Genomic DNA, 22,179 nt, shown 5'->3' with positions numbered 1-22,179 from the left:
ACCCGTATCGTCTCCGAAACGTTTATGCGCAGCGTTTCGGCTTTCAGATTGGTAGCCCCGTTTCGGAACCCCTGACTGTTGTCTGTGACGGGATCGTTCCATCATCTCGCTCGGTTGACTCACAAATGTGCCATTAAAAATCGGTGCAAAGACCCGTTTCTCGCCCACTGCTCTCGTGCTCCGAATTTGTATAATCCCCGGCGTAACGAATATCGAAATTGGCCTGTTCTTGCGCGCGTTTCGAAGTACACGACATTTAAGCCTTTCATTTGACAAATCGATTAACTCCATAAAATAAAATGTGCTGAAAATGACAAAATGGTGTACATTGTTTTAAAAAATCCCATTTCAAATTATTAGATTGGGCTGTACTTCCGGAAGGCACCGGTGGCCGATCGAGATGGAACTTAATGGGTATTATGAGAGATACGAAAGGACCCCAGATATATGTAGAATTTTAGGTTCGGCAATTTATGCGTTTAGAATAGGCCTGGTCAAGCAAAATAGTTTCATATGGGCCACTTTAGGTACACATGCTTTTAAAAAATATAATACAAAATGATAAAACTTTATATTTTTATATTTTTACATACAAAAATGAATAAAACTTTATTCTTGTATTATGATTCAATATAATAAATTCTCGAGTCTTGATTAGTGAGATATTTGTATTAGCATCAAAACTATATGCAATGTTCGTAAGTATATGTCCGCCACTGCAAGTAGTTGGCAACGTATAACTCGCGGTTCAAGCAACGACCCACGATGCCATAATTGGCATATCAATCAAATGCAACATCAAAAAAGTCACTAAATAGAATTCAGAAAGATTTGTTACTATTAATTTTAATTAAACCATGAACATTAAGACGGATCCTTATCTTCATAGGAAATGTTGTTGCATTTCTTTAACATTCTTACATTCACAATTTTATATTAACTTCGACATTTTGACTTTAATCTGTATCTTTAACATTCTTACTTCTAGGTATGCAGCTTTCACTATAACATTCCTGCTTACATAAATAACGTCAACTTTAACATTCTAGTTTCCATATACATATTATTTCAATTTAAACGTATTTAAAAAACTTCCCAAATAACTTAAACTTTAAGATTCTAACTTCCCTTAATAACTTTTTATCTAAACAGTCTTACTTTCATAAATAATTTCAAACTTAACACTCTTACTTTCGTAAGTGACTTTAATTCAAATCACTTGATTACTTTCGAAATAATGTTATTCGAAATGTCATGTCAAATAATATATTACTTTATTTCTGAATTGTGTAAAATTGTTATAGGGATAATGGTTTCTGTTGTAGATGTGACAATGATCGCTATAGTTATTTACTTTTTAAATTAAGCGTCACTGTAAGACTCGTTTTTGTGTTACTAGTTTTTTAATTACTAGATTAAGTTTCGTTTTTGTTCAAGGGTTTTTTTTTTTTTTAAGTCTTATGGAGAAGATCACATGCGGCAGTAATTAATAATGTAATCTTCATATTATCAAGTAATCTTTTCAAACAACTCCTAACCTGAATAATATCAACAGCTTCCTCTAGTTGGTAGCTAGGTTTTGTGCGTGCGTGCGCGCGCGCGCGCGCGTGTGTGTGTGCATGAGAGTCGCTTAGTGTAAAAGAATAATGTCTAAGCATAGTAGTAAAGTTTATATTATACAAATAAATGTAGTACAAAAATATAAGGAAAAGGAAATGTCATTAATCACGCCAGTAAAAGATAAATAATAATAACAAAAAAAATAATTGTGAAATTGTTCTTGAAAATTGTATAGATGTATTCACAAGTACACGACGATTTCGAATTTGAAAAGGATGAAGATGAATTCATCTTTTGGCTGCACTTTGCTTTGGCGGACCTAAAATGTTTAGGTTTTTTTACATAACCTAATGATGAATGCCATTAAATTACAATATTCTTTATAAGTGACAAGTAATTCAATGGTATTTTCTATGAAGTAATTTTAATTGAACGCCATCTACTTAAATTTTTAAAATTAACATTGTTTTAAAATCTGTTTTACCGACGGGGTATGTCTGCAAGGCAATATGGCGTCGGAAGTGTCAGTTAAATACGGTAAAATGTCCACATTCAACTTCTCGTAACTTATGAAATAGTGGATTCTTCGCCTTGAAACTAGCAGTTTCGGATTCTTCTTGACAAAATCTACAGGATTATATAAAAAAAACCTACAAATTTTAGGTCCGCCAAGGTAAAGTTTGACCCATCTTTTCATTGCTATTCCGATATGAAAGGGTTAGTGGCAGTAATAGGCAAAACCCTAGGTTTCGAAGTTTGCCGATGTGTTTGTCTCGTTTCCTTCTTTGGAAAATGTTCAAAAGAGGAAACGAGACAAACATATCGGCACACTTCAGATTTATTCGAAGTCTAGGGTTTTGCCCATCACTGGTTGGTGCTTCCTATTCTTGCGATACATTACTTAACCTTAAATATTAAGGTTAAGTATTTTTTAAGGGTTAAATATTTTCTATTCTAAATTCTTTTCACTTATTAAATAATTAACAATTGACAGTCTTATTTCATACTATTTAGTCTTTGTTAATAAATCTTAAATATCTAATATAAATCGAAACTTGAAATTATAAGTAGGTATGTTCAGTTTAAAGTTATTTATGGAACCTGGAATGTTCAAGTTGAAGTTATCAATGAATGTCATTGCCGCATACCTACATCTTATGAATGCATTGCACATGTAAATATATTTGAAGTGGCTCAACTTGAGAAACGCGATGTTTGCGTTACCATCACGGAGGGGTTCAGCAAACACTTCTTTACTAATCACCAAAGTGTTCCAACTTGGCTCAGACTTGTTTCCTAACTTGGGAATTCGACACTCCTTTGTCGTGCTCTTAACGTTCCAAACGACGTTTACCTCCTTGTATTAGGTGGACTGGAAAGTAATGTCGTTTTTGCAATTTTAAATATTTGTTTATCACTCATCAGCTCATTGATTTTTACCGATCTGGCATTCGAAATTTGCGCACTAGATAGCGAAAGCCTGTTGATAACGAGGGCGATTAATTAAAAATAGAGATATATTAAAAACTTGTTTGAACGTAATATAAAAGAAACGATGTTACTTTCTAGTCTACCTAATATAAAACTTGACATTTGATCCTACAATTATTTTCTTAGCGTACTTTCCCTTTTACCAATACTATTTGTTTAGTATTATTATTACAGTAATGGACAATTCTAGTTCAAAAACAGAAGAGGAGCGGGGAGGGGTGTAAGTTTTCTGAATTCAACTTCTTATGACTTTTCACAAATAACGAAAGTGTCTCAATTTTGTAATTAGTTTTTCAAAATATCGAAATACGAACAATCAACCTGTTACTGTGCGTTCACAACAAGTTGGCGAGGCAAACGCATTTTTTTTCTCACTCTTTCTCACTCTGTCCCTCTCTCCTGCTACCATGTGCTACGTCGTTATTGGCTACGGCCAATGACAAAGGACGATAGCGAACATATCGAGACAGAGTGAAACAGAATAACGACTTTACAGCATCGGCGTAGCTTCCTAATCAAAGTGCCGACTATTACAGTCCTATAAACACTTATAAAGATAACGAAAACCCGAGAATGATTAAGAAAAGAATACTGAAGCCACAGCATCACTATGTTGCGGCAATAGATAGAACGTATATATTGTATTTTTTTCTAGTCGACACTATAATGGGAAGCCACGCCAATGCTGTGAAATCAATTCATCTCACTCTATCCCGATATGCTCGCCGTCGTATTTTAGGGTTATTTTGGCTGCAAATTACGAATCTGGTATCAGAATTTCAAAATTCAAAATGGCGGATCCAATATGGCTGACACGTATATTAAAAAGTTGTTATATTTTCATGAAACTTGGTATTTATGGTTACTTGTGCCGCAAATTACGAATCTGGTATCAGAATTTCAAAATTCAAAATGGCGGATCCAATATGGCCGAACGTATATTAAAAAGTTGTTACATTTTCATGAAATTTGGTATTTAAGAGTTATATGAGCCGCAAATTACGAATCTAGTATCAGAATTTCAAAATTCAAAATAGCGGATTCAATATGGTCGACATGCATATTAAAAATATTAAATTATTATGAATTTTTTATGAAATAGGATTTCTAGGTTTATAGGCCACCATAGTTAGAATACATTGGCAGAAATAACAATAATAAATTAATGTTAAATTAAAATTAAGGATAATAAGGTTTGTTTTAATGTCAAGTAAACAGTCTTCTTTTCCTTATAAGCATGAACTTTAAATTTAAATAACTTAAAATGGCGCAAATTTGCGCAAGTTTTCTCAATTGGATATCCCACCTGACATGTTACTTTATATCAAGAAACTTGGCAGAGCGTGTCACTCGGTGACTATCATCTTTGTTTTCCTTCCGATTCATCGAAAGATAACTAAAATTTATACCATATTGAGATGAGAATTACAATAGTGAATCCAAATATATTTTACTTTGTTCTTGTGGAAAGTCTATGTTTATAACATTTACTTTTATTGTAAAATGATTTACATATGAATGTATTGAGGATAAACTTTCTGTGTCACAATAAACATGCGCCACTTTTCACGATATCAAGGAGCATGAAAGTTCGTCAACTTTGAACCTCTGTATATCAGTAACCGATTACTATTTTTTAAAATTTCAAACGGCATTTAATACACTCATATGTATACAACACACGCACAATATTGAAAAAAATGTGTTTGAAACTTCAAAAATTGCATTTTCGCCAGGTTTTTGGCCATCCGGACCACTGTGCGTCGTCTCTTGTCACCGGCCGCAGCCAATGACGACACAGCACGTGGTATCAGGAGAGGTGGAACAGAGAGAGAACCGTGTCCTTGGCACGCCAACTTCTCGTAAACGCAGAGTAGTCTAATATATAGGGTGATCTACGCAACTGTTTCAAGTCATAACTCCGTTATTATTGCATTTACGAAAAAATGCCAAAGGAAAAAGATAAATGGTTCGAAGAGCACTACATCTGTAGGCCTTTAAATTTTTGTTAGATGCAGCAGTGGATATGCAATTAACAATTGCATCACTTCTTTAAATAGAAATGCATATTTTTGTTTACACAGATCGATTCTTCTGTTCATTCTACGTAAAAAGTGATTAGGGTACCATGGCAAAAAAATTATTAGATCTCGAGATATTTTCGAAAAATGTCTTTATTGAAGAAGATGCTCAAACGCTTCACGACTAGTAAGGTAAACACGCTTGTAAAGGTAAACACCCTTTCGACGACATTGTTATCATAACAGAAAATGATTTGTACGAGTAAGCATTTTATCATTCGGTAGCAATTCACGTATCGTAACTCGAGTGCGAAAACTAAGAATTGGAAAAAGTGTAACTGTATTTTCCTAAATACAAGAAAATGTATTTTACTAACAGTGAGAAACAAGATATGTACGACACTTTTGTGTTGTGCGATGCAGCTGATTTAAACGTAGTTATACAAACAATAAAAAAACGTTATCAGAGATGTTTAGAATGTAATGGAGAAGCGTCGGAGCATCTTCTTCAATATACCCATTTTTAGAATATATCTCGAGAACTAATAATTTTTTTGCCATGCTACCCTAATCATTTGTTACGTAAAATAAACAGAAGAATCGATTTGTGTAAACAAAAATATGCATTTCTACTTAAAGAAGTGATGCAATTGTTAATTGCATATCCACTGCTGCATCTAACAAAAATTTAAAGGCCTACAGATGTAGTGCTCTTCGAACTATTTATCTTTCTCCTTTGGCATTTTTTCGTAAATGCAATAATAACGGAGTTATGACTTGAAACAATTTCGAGGACCACCCAGTATAAATAATTCCGTAGATAATAACTTACTAACATAACACAGCCTAACACAGAATAATACGCTCTAACACAGAGCAATACAATGTAACACAGAATAATACAAAATAAGAAATCATTATAAATCATAGTACAGAATAATGCCGAATAATACAGAATGATACAGAATAACACTTCCTAACCCAGCGTAATACAGTATAATAATACAGTATAATAAATCATAATAAATCATAATAAATCATAATAAATCAAAATAAATCAAAATACAGAATAATGCCGAATAATACATCATAATACAGAATGATACAGAATAACACTTCCTAACACAGCGTAACACAGTATAATACAGCCTAATGCAGCGTACTAGAGCTAGTACCCACTTCCGAATCACTTGATCATTTCACACAATCTTAGAGGAACGAATCGGTGATCGCAAGCGGCGTTACCGCGACGTAATCGATAAATTAATATATCCTGAAGAGAAAGGAACGGTTCGCTACCCCCATCGAAAACCGTCAAAAATTGCTCGCACAACTGCCCATAATTTATAGCTCTTTGTCCATCGTGGGAACCCGATCGAATAGTTTTCGAAACAGTCCTGTCTCATTTCCAACGTACCCTTGGCAACGGTGTGTCTAATTTCTGAATTGCCCTTCTCGCCCTTGCATACCACCCTTACACGTCCATGACAAATCACTGAATAGTCTCGGGAACGCTACAGTTTTTCTTACCGTGGAATTTTCACCGTAGCAAGCAGGCCTTCATGGTTGATCTCCTAACTGGATTTTTGGGAAATCCGGGTGGAATTTCGTCGGGAGTCAAAAACGCTTTGAAAGTAACGCTACGTATTCTTATTATAGGCTAAAGTCATCCCGAGCAGTTTCTTTCACGTCTTTGCCGTTTTATTTCCATTTCTCTTTAAAATACATGAACAGAATTCTATTAGAATGATAAATGACAAATAAAACCAAACCAGAGCAACTTAATTCTGACATTAAATCAATTCATTAAATCAGTTCATTGTTCATTTTGAACTATTTTATTCTATAATTTAATTTTAATGTTACCATCATTCCAAGCATTTTCTATGGCATTTTTGCCATTTTATTTTGGTTCTCTTTAATATAGCTCCACAAAATTCTATTGGAATAATAAATAACGAATAAAATCAAGGTATAGCAATTTATTTCTTATGTTAAATAATTTAACAATTCGATGTCTATTAATTCTATAATTCGAATTCTAATTTTTATTTAACGAACAATGAACAGTTGTGTTTATCTTTTATTCGTTATCTGAAATTTTGAAATAGTTCTAGATACAAACTTTGTCCATCTCTGTCTTTTAGGAACATTGTATAAAAATGTCATTTGAGTTCTTATTTTATATGCTTTTTCACAATACGTGAAATAAATTTGTTTAATTGTAATAATGGAAAATAAGTAGCATTTGTTGCCTTTGGTAGAAAAAAAAGACATAGACTGCTCGTTATTATACATACAGTGGATGTAGAAGTATTCGTACACCGATAAATTTTCAAAAAAACTATGCAAAATTGTAATTTATTAACTTAATTTTTATAAACAATGACATTCTACATATTCTCGGAAATCTCTAGAATAGATAGAGTACAAAAAAAAAATAGCTATTTATGTAAATTGCGAAATTAACAAGAAAAAAACAATTAATCGATAGAAATATTGAAGCAATAAGAATTCGCGCAACTGTTTAATTTTTAAAACTTCATTAAAAAAAAAGAAATTTACATTAATTTATGAGTATATAATACTTCCTTCGTGGGATTATCTTTTGATTTTATAATTATTGTAACTTTTCTAAGCATTAAACTAAGTAAATTATTAGTTATTCGAAGTGGGATCTTTTTCCATTTCTCTATTAGAGCCATTTTTTAAAAGCACAATACTTTACTGGAAATTTGATGTTTTCTAATTCGTACGAAGCAATAAACTAATGTGTTTACGTTAGAAACTCTACTGTAAATGGTTCGTTATAAGAATTGTACAAATACTTACTGCTTCTGTTCTTTTACCCACTTATCACATTTTTTTTGTTAATTTCACAAATTATATTGACTAGTAAATGTTGATTGAACTAAATCTATTTTAGAGACTTCTGAGAATATGTAAAATATCATTGATTATAAAAAAGGAAGTCAAGAAACTACAATTTCACACAAAAGTTTTTTTAGGAAATTGATCGGTGTATGAATACATTCTACACCCACTGGATATACAGGGTGTCCCAAAAATGTTGTAACATCTGGAAAGAGGTGGTTCGGGAGGTGATTTGAAACAACTTTGTCCTTAGCGAAAATGTGGCGCTAGGCGGCTGTGTCAATGTCTTTCGATGCACGTCGAGTCACTTGTTCGCGTACAAGCGCGGCCGCCTAGCGCATAGCCTTCGCTACCAGGGCCGCTCCAACGGTATACGCGCACTCTGATTGGTCAGTGTTTTCCTTTAATATCTCCTTAACGAAGCCTCGGGCAACATTTTCGCTAAGGTAAAAGTGGTTTCAAATCACCTCCCGAACCACCTCTTTCCAGATGTTACAACCTTTTTGGGACACCCTGTATACAACCTTATCCGTAAATTGTAGTCGGTAACCCTCCGGGTCATTATAACTTTCTTTTTTTTATAATCCCTTCCCTAAGCATTTGTGATCAAGAAAATGCTTAATCACATGGGCGGGACTCCGTGGATCTCCATAATAGTTAATCCGTCTTACTTGGGCTTAAGCTGAGACCCCGAGGGATTTTATGTCGTCGTTTTAATTTTATCTGTATCATAATCTAATTACTTTAGAATCGTCGTGCCTACATATGTGGTCAAATGCACACTGTCTTCTTTTCAAAGAATTCTCAACAAAATTTTGAAAGATTATTTTGCATTTTAGGGGTATGCTGAATTAGAAGGTCTAAAAAAAGCGAGTATTCGTGAATTTTTTTAGGATGGAAAAAAATAATTAATTCTATCGAACTTTTTATCCTATTTTCATACATATTTGAGTAGTTTGTACAAATTGTTTCAACAAGAAATATTCAAATTGAGGCGACCGTGACGCACATTTGTAGGGCACCCCACAATTAAAACCTCCTATCGGCGGGAAAAGTGCAGGTTGTCATTTTGGTTTGACACAAAAAAAAACCAAAGGAAATTTTCGTTTTCATACATTTTTCTTCTATGTGAACTAACAAAACCCGCAATAATGGTGACATGTGAAATTACTGCAAGTTTGAAAAAAAAGAACGAGTTCTTTGGGTGAAAAAAATCACTTTAACTTGTTAAAAAAGTTGTTTAAAATTTTCTTTCTATGAATTTTCTTAGTTCGCATAGATGAAACATGTATGAAAATGGAAAGCAACTCCTCCCATCATTACATGAGTCATTCTCTTGTCAAATAAAACTAAAAACTTGCATCTACAATTGCATCATCTAACAAAAGTGGATTAGAATTTAAAATCTCCGTCAAATGCTAGAATTTCGTTAAAAACAGCAAATGTCTAAAGGCCTTTGAACGTTAGTGTTTACTTTCTGCATTCGCTGTATACGGTATCAAACTCAACCGGAAGTGTCGTCAATTTTATCAAGCTCCTACGTAATTTACGATATAAGAGAAACGAATTAATTACCACATAGATATCACATAATAATGATATAACACGTTTCATACAAAGGTCCGCGAACGATAAAATGATTCAACTCAAATATAGTCTCGCATTATTCTCGCTAATCTGCTCACCGATATCAACGTAACAACCCCTTAAGTCACGACTAAGAGCTGGTATTCAGATTAGATTCCAGACACAGCGTGGCCGTGTACGCGTTCAGAAATGAATTGATTCACGCCGCATCCACGCTCGAGGTATTATTTTAACGTGAATCGCGAACGATATCGAAATGGCCAGATTAAAGGGTGGCGTCGTTGTATTTTTCTCGACCCACGTGAAAAGAAAGCGGCCAGCAGTCCACGGACTATTGCCCGTTACTTTCTACAGGATTTCTACAGGTTTCTATAATCTCGATTTAATTTTTTTGGGTAGAAAGGCTTGCCACGTGCAAAAAAATAAAGACCAAGACTAGACGCTGAACATGAGGCATTTTTAAATGAATTTTTTTGTAAATAACGTATTAAGTGAATGTTTACGAAACTTACGTGGTCTTTGATTGAATGGTGATAACAAATAATTTGTTTCGATACAAAACACACTTCAATTTGTTCAAAAACCAAAGAATTTGTTATTCATTCTATAATAATATTGCCGATACATCAATAATGAGGAGAAAAGTACAAAATTGAAACAATAGTAGGTGTTGAAAGAAAAAATATGGTTTTAACAACAATATCATCACTATTTGTATGAAACAATTGTTTAATTTAATGTTTTTATCAAAGTTTCAGGTGCATCAATAATATAATTATACAATAAATCAGACAAATTTTAATTTTTTAACAAATTGAAAGCTCTATAATCCTTGCAAATTCGTATCTAACGAAAGTGAGGAGTCTACAAAGAAGTATATGTATGGACTTCTTCGTAGACTCCTTGCTTTCGTTAGGTACGAATTTGCAAGGATTATAGAGCTTCCAATTTGTTAAAAAATTAAAATTTGTCTGATTTATTGTATAATTATATTATCGATGCACCTGAAACTTTGATAAAAACAATTAAATTAAAGAATTGTTTCATAAAACTATATTTTTTCTTTCAACTTCTACTATTGTTTCAATTTTGTACTTTTCTCCAAAATTGAAGGTTTTAAAATCGAAAATTCGTAACTTCGTCAGCGAGAGATCTACGTACATGCCCGTATACATAACTTTCCAAGTACAATTTTGCATTGAAAAAAATTATTTGTTATCGCCAAATACCCAGTAAAAGACCTTGTAATTTTGATAAAGATCTGCGTAATAAATTATTTTTAAAAAATTCTTTAAAAAGTGTTTCATGTCCAGTGTCTTGAATCGGTCGTAATAAAAAGTTATTTGTTATCGCTAAATACCCATTAAAAGACCCTGTAAATTTGATAAAGATCTGCGTAATAAATTATTTTAAAAAAATTCTTTAAAAAATGTTTCATGTCCAGTGTCTTGAACCGGTCGTAAAAAAATGTAATTTGTTATCACCAAATATCCAGTAAAAGATTCTGTAAATTTCATAAAGATCTGCATCGTACATTATTTTTCAAAAGGTCGTTAAAAATTGCTTCATGTTCAACATCCTGAATCGGCCCCCTAATTTATTTGTATCTTTTCACTCGTGAATTTGAGACTTCTTCGGATTTGTAATTGTTATATGTATGTTTAATTTCAAACAAATTTACAAAAGTTAAACAGTACTATTTGAATTAATATCATTATAGTCGAAAAAATATAATTTTAGGATCTTTCAGAATGTAATTGGTATATTGTATTTCTTCTATTATAACCATTAGGATTTTATATAGTCTTTCTGCTGCTGTGGATTTTTGAGTTTCAATGCAAAATTTATGTTTGTTCTGCTATTGTAAATGTTAGGACTTTAATGTAAAATTTAGATTTTTTTTCTTATTATATAATTTAAATTTCCTCTCCCGTTATGATTTCGCTTAATTTTACGTTACGATTTCAATTGTATGTTTTGGAAAGCACGTTTCCAAATTTTTAATGATATTATTTGAGGAAGAACATGTATGAGGAAAGAATATAAATTTTAAATTCGAATATAAAATTTACTTTTCTTCTCCTGCTATGACTTTGTTTATATTTATTTTATGATTTGAATTGTATTTAATTTCAATAATGCTCTACAAAGTTTAAATAGTATTATTTCAAGCAACAGCATAAGAGGAATAAAAATTTTAATTTCATGTTAAAATCTTACATTTATATTTTTTATTATTTCTTTTTATTGAGGTACAAACGAAACGAAAAGCGGTAGAAACGGGTACAAACGATTCTAAAGAATGGGGAACAAACAGATTTTACAAATATTGAAAATTGACAAACTTCTCTCTTACGCGTATAAACAATTGCTTGTAAAATTTAAACTATTGAGGTACGAACGAAACGAAAAGCGGTAGAAACGGGTACAAACGATTCTAAAGAATAGGGAAAAAACAGATTTCAAAAATCTTAATGTCGGGTGCTGACCATCTTTTGAATTATTTTTAATTATTAATTGAAGGTCCTAACGAAACTATTGGTGGTACAATCAAGTACAAACGAAATACTATCATTTTCTATAAAAAAGAAATTAATTTTTGAAAAGTCGGGTGCCAGAGTAGAAATTGTGACAGTTGCAGAGGCTTCACAGTAATTTAGTTGATGTCTAGTCGTATCGAGAAATTGAACACTGATCATTTTCGTTTCAGGAACTAAAGATTCTAAGAAGAGAAACGAGTACTCACATCCATGTTCCCGGTACCGTCGATGCTGCGTCGATGAGTAGTAATTGTAAGATGACGAGCAAGGTACTGTAAATCGCCATTTTTATCTGAAAAGTAATTCCATCGTAAGTATTGGTTAATTGGATTTCGCATCATGAGATAAAATTTAAGACTAAATCTCAGCCAATCTCAAAATCAGCATCACTTGCCTATACTTTTGTATTATCTGCAGAATATACGAGATAAATGACGATAATAAACAATTACGATAATAATTATTATATCACTTTACGCAATCATTTATATTTAAAAGTAATTGTTTATATTTATAGATTCTGGGGTGGGTCAAAACTGCTGTTTGAACGTAATTAATAATTTTTGGTTTGCAACTGCTAGTATTATTATACAATTTTTCTTGAGTTTCAGAATAAATAAATACAGAACAAATTACTTAATTTTAATATTTGTAGATAGGGATTAAATAAGAATTCATTACTCATTACTGTAAATTGTTTAATTAAAAATGATTTTACACATTTTTTTATGAATAACAATTGAAGAATTTTTGATAAACCAAGTTTTGATTACCTGGAAAGGAATTTTTGTTTATGAAAATAGTTGCATATTTACTGCGATGATATATAAGGAAATAATTAAGATAAAAATTTGAAATTTCGTAGGGTTTCTTATTGTCGTTATTATAAGTAATAACTTTGTCAAATTTCGAATCATTTCATCCATTTTCACTGGAGTTATAACTATAATATATATAAAAAAGGAAGTAAGCGGTTGAAAAAATTGCATGTATTTTCCACTTATAATTTTCGAAGGTTTGAGGCATGTGTTAATATTAAAATTCAAATTTTCAATTAGTTTCAAATTATGTAGAAATTTTGTTTAGTATGCATTTGCAAGGTATTTTAGGGGTGCGTAATATAGATTTAAAAAATCATTCAAATAAGGATCATTTTAGTCTGTAAGAATGAAAATGGAATAATTTTACTAATTAACTTTTGGACTGTTTATTTCGCAGAGTTTAGTTAAATTTACTCGAATAAAATCTTTCTGTTTCAATTTTTCTTTACGTCTTTGCTGACACAATACGAATAATTGTATCATTTATAGATAAAAAAAAAAAAAAAAAATAAAGTTGAAAAATGTAAAAATAAAATTTTCCAAAAGAAGTTCCAGAATTTCGTTTTTTAATAACAAAATACGCGTGTCAGCCTATTTTAATTCTAAATACGTACATGTAAACGTGTAAAACATAAATATACATTGATACGAAGTAAACAAATCGGATATATCGCATACCGTTACCATCTGTGTCCTATTAAAAAACAATGCCGTGAGGCTCCTTTTGGAAAAAGCTTTACATCGGGAATGCGGTTGGTCAGACCATTATCGTCTCTCTTGTTTCGTTGACAAGTGTTGAGAAACTGTGAAATCTATTTTTGGTGATGAGAACATTTCACAGGAGAGATCAAGACGGCAATATTAAAATGGCTCACCCGGTATATAGAATATAACCAGTACACGAGCATACGTGAGGTACGTGTATACCAGTTCTGTGGGCAGTAAGCACGCCGAGGACTTGGCTCGGAACGAAAGACACCTAAGTCCAGACGATTATGGTACATCGATTCGACATTACACCTTGCTTGCTCCTGAAGCGACTCGTCGAGTCTCTTCGGTTCTTGCTCTCTCGTCTCGGAGTTCCGAGACTGGTTAATAGAAACTATGAACCTAAGTCACGAGTTGCAAACTCTATAACTTTTCATTTTACACTGTTACGCTGTCGTGATATGGGAAGTGTGCGCATCGATGAGTAACGCCCTCGACAATCTTGTGTTTATGCTTTTGCGGATTTTCTTGTCCTTCGATTGTATTGACGATATAGAGGGTGACCCTAACATTCATAATAGGGTTTTAGATTCTTGCAACTGAAGGGGGTATCCGGAATTAGAAGATCTAAAACAAGCGGTTTTTCGTGAATTTTTTTAGAATGGAAAAAATAATGATTTCTATCGAACTTTTTATCCTATTTTCATACATTTTTGAGTAGTTTGTACAAATTGTTTCAACAAGAAATATTCAAATTGAGGCGACCGTGACGCACATTTGTAGGGCACCCCACAATTAAAACCTCCTATCGGCGGGAAAGGTGCAGGTTGTCATTTTGGTTTGACACAAAAAAAAACCAAAAGAAATTTTCGTTTTCATACATTTTTCTTCTATGTGAACTAACAAAACCCGCAATAATGGTGACATGTGAAATTACTGCAAGTTTGAAAAAAAAAGAACGAGTTCTTTGGGTGAAAAAAATCACTTCAACTTGTTAAAAAAGTTGTTTAAAATTTTTTTTCTATGAATTTTCTTAGTTCGCATAGATGAAACATGTATGAAAATGGAAAGCAACTCCTCCCATCATTACATGAGTCATTCTCTTGTCAAATAAAACTAAAAACTTGCATAAAATAGGATAAAAAGTTCAATAGAATTAATTATTTTTTTTCATCCTAAAAAGTTCAATATTAAACAATATTAAATTATAATGTAATGATTAAGTTATAATTAAACATTATAATTAAACACACTATACAAAGTATGTATAATATTTATTGGTTTAATACATATTATTGTTTTTGTCGTTACAATTAATTTGCATTTCAATTTAATATTGAAATAATTCATAAACATTGAATTCTTGCTAATATTAGCATTTGAGGGGTGTAAAGAATTTTAAAAATAAAATCTAAAAATACAATTTTATTAAATTCAAGATTTAAAGAGGTACTTGAAAGAAGCTTCACTCTACTTGTTTAATAAAACACAAATGACATGGAATATATATTTGATTTTTTGATTTCAAATTAATGATGATGTCGTTTAAATATTTATCGTCACTACAATATCGAATATATTCTGTTGCTAAGAAATAAAATCCCAAAGTTCATTTTGAAATACTCTTTATATAGTATATACATGTAATTTTATATCTTCATAAACATAAACATAAATATATATTTTTACTTCTCTCAAAGTACATACAGAATGCGAAATGAGAATCATTTGTATTACTAGCTCATAGCCTTTAATAATTTTATGATAACACACTTAGAATATTTATTATATCGCGTTATAAAAATTCCAGCAATATGTTTAAAAGTAAGTGAATATGAATCCAGAAATCTATATTCTCGTAAACTTTTCATTTCCAAGATTCCAATAATTATCTGCTCAATCACCTTTCTGATTGGAATGATGCTCCCCTCACCTCTTCGACTGTATTCACTCGCTTTCACTGTTTCTCTGAGTGAACTGAAGATATCGCTCAATTCGTGAAACATGTATTCCATTATATGAAATGCGTCGCACTATGACTACTGATTACTACTGAAACCCAAAATGCCTGTTGTTTTGCTATTTCAATTTTAAATTATGTTATAACTGTGCTAACTTATGTGCTTAACTTATGTTAAGCGCTTAAATATGTCTAAAAATTCGTTATTCAATTTTGTAAATGTCTTATAAAGTGATCTACATGCGCATCTAATTATAAATGCAAATATAAGACAGTTCATCTTATTTTTAAACTTTTGTATTTTTCTAAATGTAATTTGATTCATTTTAAAGAAAACTTAACCTGAGAAGACTGATCCTCGAAAAAATATATTTGACAGCAATGTCATACCTCATAGGGATGTACAACTCTTATTTAAAATGTGTTTTCAAAGGATCGCTCTTTTAAACTATTTTTGTTGTCTCTTTTCTTTAGGAACTTTTTTCTTAAAAATAACAAAAGTTGCTCCGATATATTACACGAAATTTACTTCATTTTCACCGAAGAAGCGAGAAATAATTTTTATAGACAATTGGAAATTTTGAACAAAGCTAACCCCTTGCGATTTCTTTAAAATATCATTATTTCATGTTTCAAAATTTGGATTTTCACTTTAGAGAAAATCTTTCTATACGTTTCTCGTTCTTGCTTATACCGGGTGATTCACGAGAAACAGAACAGCTAACTATCTCAGTTCGACTTAAAGATAGAAGAAAATGTTAGAGGAAAAAGTTGTACTGTTTAAGGGGGCAAATATGAGGATATAAAAAAAATTTCCGAATTTTGTAATTTTCAAGATTTTTTGAAGGTCATCGGTAATTTTTGGATTACATCCTATATTTTCAACATCACAAGATTGTAGCTGACGTCAAGACGAATACAACGATGTGTTACGCTATGACCTTCAAATGACCTTGAACTGAGAAATGAGAAATTTCCGTCTGATCAACGAAAAAGTAATTTCTTAAACCATTTCAGCACGTGTATACTATTAATGGAAGGTAATTTCTAAGCATACATAAACATGTTTATCAATAAGCTACAGGTATTTACTACCGAGTCGGTTATTGTCATTGAAGAATTCCGAATGTATCAGTTTATCGATATCAGTTGAACGATGCGTTATTCAAAGGAAGAGAGGTTCAAGGTTCAGGTCAAGGTCATTTGAAGGTCATAGTGTAACACATCGTTGTACTCGTCTTGACGTCAGCTACAATCTTATGATGTTGAACATACAATGGGTCAAAAAAGTATTGGCACACTCAGTTTTCTTTGAATATCTTTATAATTTAAAGTAATCTATTAATATTAACTATGTTTATAACTGTCTTTTGACACACATAAATAGTATGTTCATTGAGAGTTCTAAGTTATTTGTTATAAGGAAGTAAAGTAAAAAAAAAACGAAAAATCTATAGTCAAAAAAGTATTGGCACACGTATGGTTTTGCTATAAGGACAAGTGTTACGCGCTTTGGTACGTGACAAATTCGATTCTAGGAACATAAAGATAAACAAAACCTGCTGTTGAATGAATCTCTTTCTCGTTGTCAGTTAACACGATCAGTCTGTGTTTACACTTTGAACAACAATCATGACTACGAAGAAGTGCGAGTTATCATTGTGCGTGCGAAATAAAATTATTGTATTACACAAAAGTGGTGAAAGTTACCGAAAAATCGGCGATTCGTTAAATTTCAGTTTCTCGGCAGTAAGAAGTGTAGTAACAAAATTTAAGAAATCTGGTAGCGTCGAGAACAAATCGTGATCAGGTCGCTCGAAAGTAGTTACAACTAGAGAACGAAGAGATATCGTTAAAGAAGCAATAAAAAATCCTTTTGTAAGTGCTAAAAGTTCAGCTGTTGACATCGCAACATATTCGGGAAAAGAAGTGAGTGCCAAAGGAGTCTGAAATGTTTTACATTCTGCGAAAATTTATGGTGGAGCAGCGAGAAAAAAACCCGTTCATTAATGAGAAGAATCGGGAGAAACGACTCGGGTTTGCAAAAATATATATAAGTAAAACAATGGAATTTTGAAAGACGGTTATTTTCTCAGATGAAAGCAAGTTTAACCTTTTCGGCTCTGATGAAAAAAGATTTGTATGGAGGAAACCGAACACCGAATTAAATCAAAAGAATATTATACCTACAGTGAAACACGGTGATGGTCATGTCATGGTATGGGGCTGCATGTCGCACCATGGAGTTGGAAATTTGGTTTTTATTGAGGGTACAATGGATGCAGGCGTCTATATTGACGTGTTGCGAAATAATTTATTAACAAGTGCAATAAAAATGGGCATAAACGGTACGTTTCGTTTCCAACAAGACAATGACCCGAAGCACACGGCAAGAAAAACAAGGGAATGGTAATTATATAATGTACCGAAACAACTCCCTACACCACCTCAATCGCCGGATATTAACCCGATAGAAAATCTTTGGCATATTTTAGATTTAAAAATTCGCAAAAGGAAAATTAAAAATAAAAATGACTTAAAAGCGACGCTTTTAGAAGAGTGATCTAACATTCTATCTGAACTTACACAAAAACTTGTCGAATTGATACCTACCTAATCGATTACAGGCCGTAATTAAGACCAAAGGCATGCACACCAAATATTTAGTAAGATCAATATTGTTCATATTGTTTATTATTGTACTTTCCTTAATAACACTGTACGTGTGCCAATACTTTGTTGACTATGGATTTTTCGTTTTCTTTACTTTACTTCCTTATAACAACTAACTGAGAACTCTCAGTAAACATACTATTTATGTGTGTCAAAAGACACTAATAAACGTAGTTAATAGATTAATGGATTACTTGATAGTTTACAGTTATTCAAAGAAAACTGGGTGTGCCGATACTTTTTTGACCCATTGTATAGGATGTAATTCAAAAATTACCGATGACCTTCAAAAAATCTTGAAAATTACAAAATTCGGAAATTTTTTTTATATCCTCATATTTGCCCCCTTAAACAGTACAACTTTTTCTCTAACATTTTCTTCTATCTTTAAGTCGAACTGAGATAATTAGCTGTTCTGTTTCTCGTGAATCACCCGGTATAATCAAGAACGAGAAAAAGTTTCAATCCAAAAAGTTTATTATATATATCTATATATATAAAATATTGTTTCATACTTGGTATGATCGATTGTATCGAATTGTATATTTCAGTTTGTTTATTAAAAACATTATTGTTTTATTTTTCCTATATGATTTGATTTGCTGCTCTTTGCCTGACATGTTGTATTAATATAATAAAGAGAAATCATTTCAAATAAATAATATTTCTTTAATTAATAATTAGTGTACAGTTTAATTAGTAACATAATCTAATAGGCAGCTTTTTATATACTTTTCCGACAAAAATATATAAAAAGTGTGCCCAACGACACGCAGTCACGGCGTCACGAAATTTTAATCGAGAATTCTGTCCGATAACATTCGCATAGTACACGATACATATCTATATTGCATAGTAACTCGAATTTGGTAAAACTGGTTAGACGAAAGTTGTACAGTTTGAAAACGTCCACAAAATTGCGAACGCAAATTTTCATGCAGCGCGTGGTGAAAAGATTTATGGTGGGGGAATTTTGTAATTAAAATTTTGTCAATGTCTCATACGGTTTGAAAGACATTAGCAAAAATATAAATAATCAGAATGATTTTAAAGAAGCGTTTCCACTCTTAAAACCGCTGTTTGCCCAAAAATGGAGAAGGGCACTGTGATTAGGTCCTCATAAAGTTTATTTGTGCAAAAGTCCAATTTTTTGGGGAATTTTTAAAAAATTTTGTCAGTGTCTCTCACGGTTTCAAAGATATTAGCAAAAATATAAACAATCAGTATCATTTCAAAGAGGCGTTTCCACTCTTAAAACCGTTTTTGGACTAAAATGGAGAAGGGCACTGTGAGTGGGTCCTCATAAAGTTTATTCGTGCAAAAATTCAACAATTACAATTACAGTATAACAATTGCGGAATTTCCCTTAAGCAAGTCCGGCAGAATCAAGCGCATCGATTTGAAAACGCTCTCACCAGATCGGTATGTCTTGAACGTAGCTGCAAGTATTTTGTATCATTTACACGTTTCCTTAGATAAAATTCGACTAGTAAAGAAATTAAAACCGATAGACTATGAGCCACCCTCGAAGATAATCCTTGCGATCCGCTTTGATCCACACGGTTGGCTAGAGAAGAAAACGAGTTCGTCCATCATCTGATTATATCCGATGAAGCTCACTTTCACCTCAACGGTTCCATCAATAAGTAGAATTGCAGGATTTGGGGTTCCGAAAACCCAGGGGCTGTTCATCAGCGCGAAACAAACTAGGAATCATTTCTGGCATCGATATGACAGCGATATATACTTTATACGTTAGGACAATTGAACACTCGTTACAAAATAAAATTGCGGGATTTTTAACTATTTGGTGCGAATTTCTTTGTACATTTTTCAAACGTTCTTTCATGAAGTTGAAAAGAATAAAATACACTGCGGTCGCATAACTATAACATCACTCATACTTTTAAGATTTTTTAAACTTAAAAGAAAAATTCAAAGAAAGTAGTTGGAAACTATAAAATTTATTTCTTATGTTAAATGATTGAACAGTTGATTGTTCGTTCTAAAATGTTTACAATAATTTTATAATTTAATACCAATTTTTACATATTCTTCTTATTATAAAGTAAAGTCATCCCAAGCAGTTTCTTTCACATCTTTGCCGTTTTATTTTTATTTCTTTTCAAAATAAATGCTGAACAGAATGCTAGAACAGAATTCTAGTAGAATGATAAATGACAAATAAAATCAAACCATAGCAACTTATTTCTGACATTAAATCAATTCATTAAATTAGTTCATTGTTCATTTTCAACTATTTCATTCTGTAATTTAATTTTAATTTTAAGTTTAACATCATTCCAAACATTTTCTTTGGCATTTTTGCCATTTTATTTTGATTCTCTTTAACATAGTTCTATAAAATTCTATTAGAATAATAAATAACGAATGAAATTAAGGTATAGCATTTTATTTCTTATGTTAAATGATCGAACAGTTTATTATTCATTCTGAAATATTTACAATAGTTTTATAATTTAATAACAATTTTTACATATTCATCTTATTATAAAGTAAAGTCATCCTAAAGGAATCATTTCTGGCGTCGATAGAATAGCAATATACTTTCTACGTTAGGACAATTGAACACTCATTACAAAATAAAATTGCGAGATATTTAACTATTTGGTGCGAATATCTTTGTACATTTTTCAAATCTTCTTTCACGAAGTTGGAAAGGATAAAATACAATATTCTAAGTGCCTTAACATAAAATTATTAAAGTCTATGGGCTACTAACACAAATGGTTCTCATTATGTCGCATTCTGCATGAACTTTGAGAGAAGTAAAAATAGAGATTTATATTTATGTTTATGAAGGTATAATATTACATGTATATATTAAATAATGATACTAAAAGTCATTTGTGTTTTATTAAACAAGAAAAGTAAAGTTTCTTTCAAGTACCTCGCTAAATTGTGAACTTAATAAAATTGTATTTTTAGATATAAAATTTTAAATTTTAAATTCTTCTGAAATCTCAAATGTCAATATTAGCAAGAAATCAATGTTTATGAATTATTTCAATACTAAATTGAAGTGTAAGTTAATTGTAACGACAAGAACAATAAAATATATTAAACTAATAAATATTATACATACTAGGTTGTTCCATAATTTCCCGGACACTTGATGCTCGAATTTTTGCCATTAAAATTCTTCATGACATTTGATCCAAATCGAAATTGAACAATCGACAGAATGATATCTCCATATGGACGAAAACTATCAGAACCGATGGCATTTATTTTGAAGAATATTTATTGTTTGATTATAATATTATTATAAAATGATTTACTGGTAGCAAGTATCCAGGAACTTATGGGACAACCTAGTATATCACATTTGTACAATAATGATTTTGATTTGAGCGAGAAAAGAACTTCAAGCTACTTCTAAAATATATCAGGTTTCAGAAGAATTTAAAATTTAAAATCTAAAAATACAATTTTATTCAATTCACGATTTAAAGAGGTACTTGGAAAAAGCTTTACTTTTCTTGTTTAATAAAACAGAAATGACATGGAATATATATTTGATTTTTTTATTTCAAATTACACTTTAATTTAATATTGAAATAATTCTAAAACATTCTTGTCTTTCATAAACATTCTTTTCTCAAGAGAAACGAACTTCAAGCGTCTTCTTCTAAAATATATCACTGGATTTGCTGATACTATCTTAAAATGATTTTGCAAACGGAAAAGAAACGTGCTTTTTAATACTTTCCAAACAACTTATTTGTCTCGCTTCCTAAGGATCAGATTGTACGAAAGGTTTCACTCGTTAAAAGGAATAAATATGATAGTTAATCGCTAGATCGAAAAGTTCAGTTCCGATAATAGCACATCGATTCTTGTGTTACACCTTGCTCGAACACGATGACTGGCTGTTGCTTACAGGTTTTCCCGCTGTGACTGGTTCATGTATCTCGTGGAGT

At 31.6% G+C, this 22,179-nt stretch overlaps 1 protein-coding gene and 1 long non-coding RNA gene across 3 annotated transcripts in view; one reads left to right on the top strand and one right to left on the bottom strand.

Annotated features, from left to right (window-relative positions):
- LOC128894425 (protein Wnt-5b-like) overlaps window positions 1-22,179 on the bottom strand; it is a 93,975-nt gene that overhangs the window by 20,893 nt on the left and 50,903 nt on the right. The window contains exon 2 of one of the 2 annotated variants that reach the window (XM_054156151.1): window positions 12,280-12,365. The exons of the other annotated variant lie outside the window; for it this stretch is intronic. Coding sequence (XP_054012126.1) covers window positions 12,280-12,359 — 80 coding nt within the window. The 5' untranslated portion in view covers window positions 12,360-12,365. The remainder of the gene's footprint in view (window positions 1-12,279; window positions 12,366-22,179) is intronic. 2 annotated transcript variants of the gene reach the window in all.
- Window positions 1,160-22,179, top strand: part of LOC128894441 (uncharacterized) — a 72,116-nt gene continuing 51,096 nt past the window's right edge. Inside the window, exons 1-2 of the long non-coding RNA XR_008461552.1 lie at window positions 1,160-2,233; window positions 12,244-12,342. This is a non-coding gene — a long non-coding RNA (uncharacterized LOC128894441). The remainder of the gene's footprint in view (window positions 2,234-12,243; window positions 12,343-22,179) is intronic.

The sequence above is a fragment of the Hylaeus anthracinus genome, unplaced genomic scaffold (genome assembly GCF_026225885.1).
Source record: "Hylaeus anthracinus isolate JK02 unplaced genomic scaffold, UHH_iyHylAnth1.0_haploid 3, whole genome shotgun sequence".
NCBI classification, from domain to species: Eukaryota; Metazoa; Arthropoda; class Insecta; order Hymenoptera; family Colletidae; genus Hylaeus; species Hylaeus anthracinus.
The sequence above is the reverse complement of the archived record's forward strand: the minus strand, read 5'-3'. Positions and strand labels throughout refer to the sequence as shown.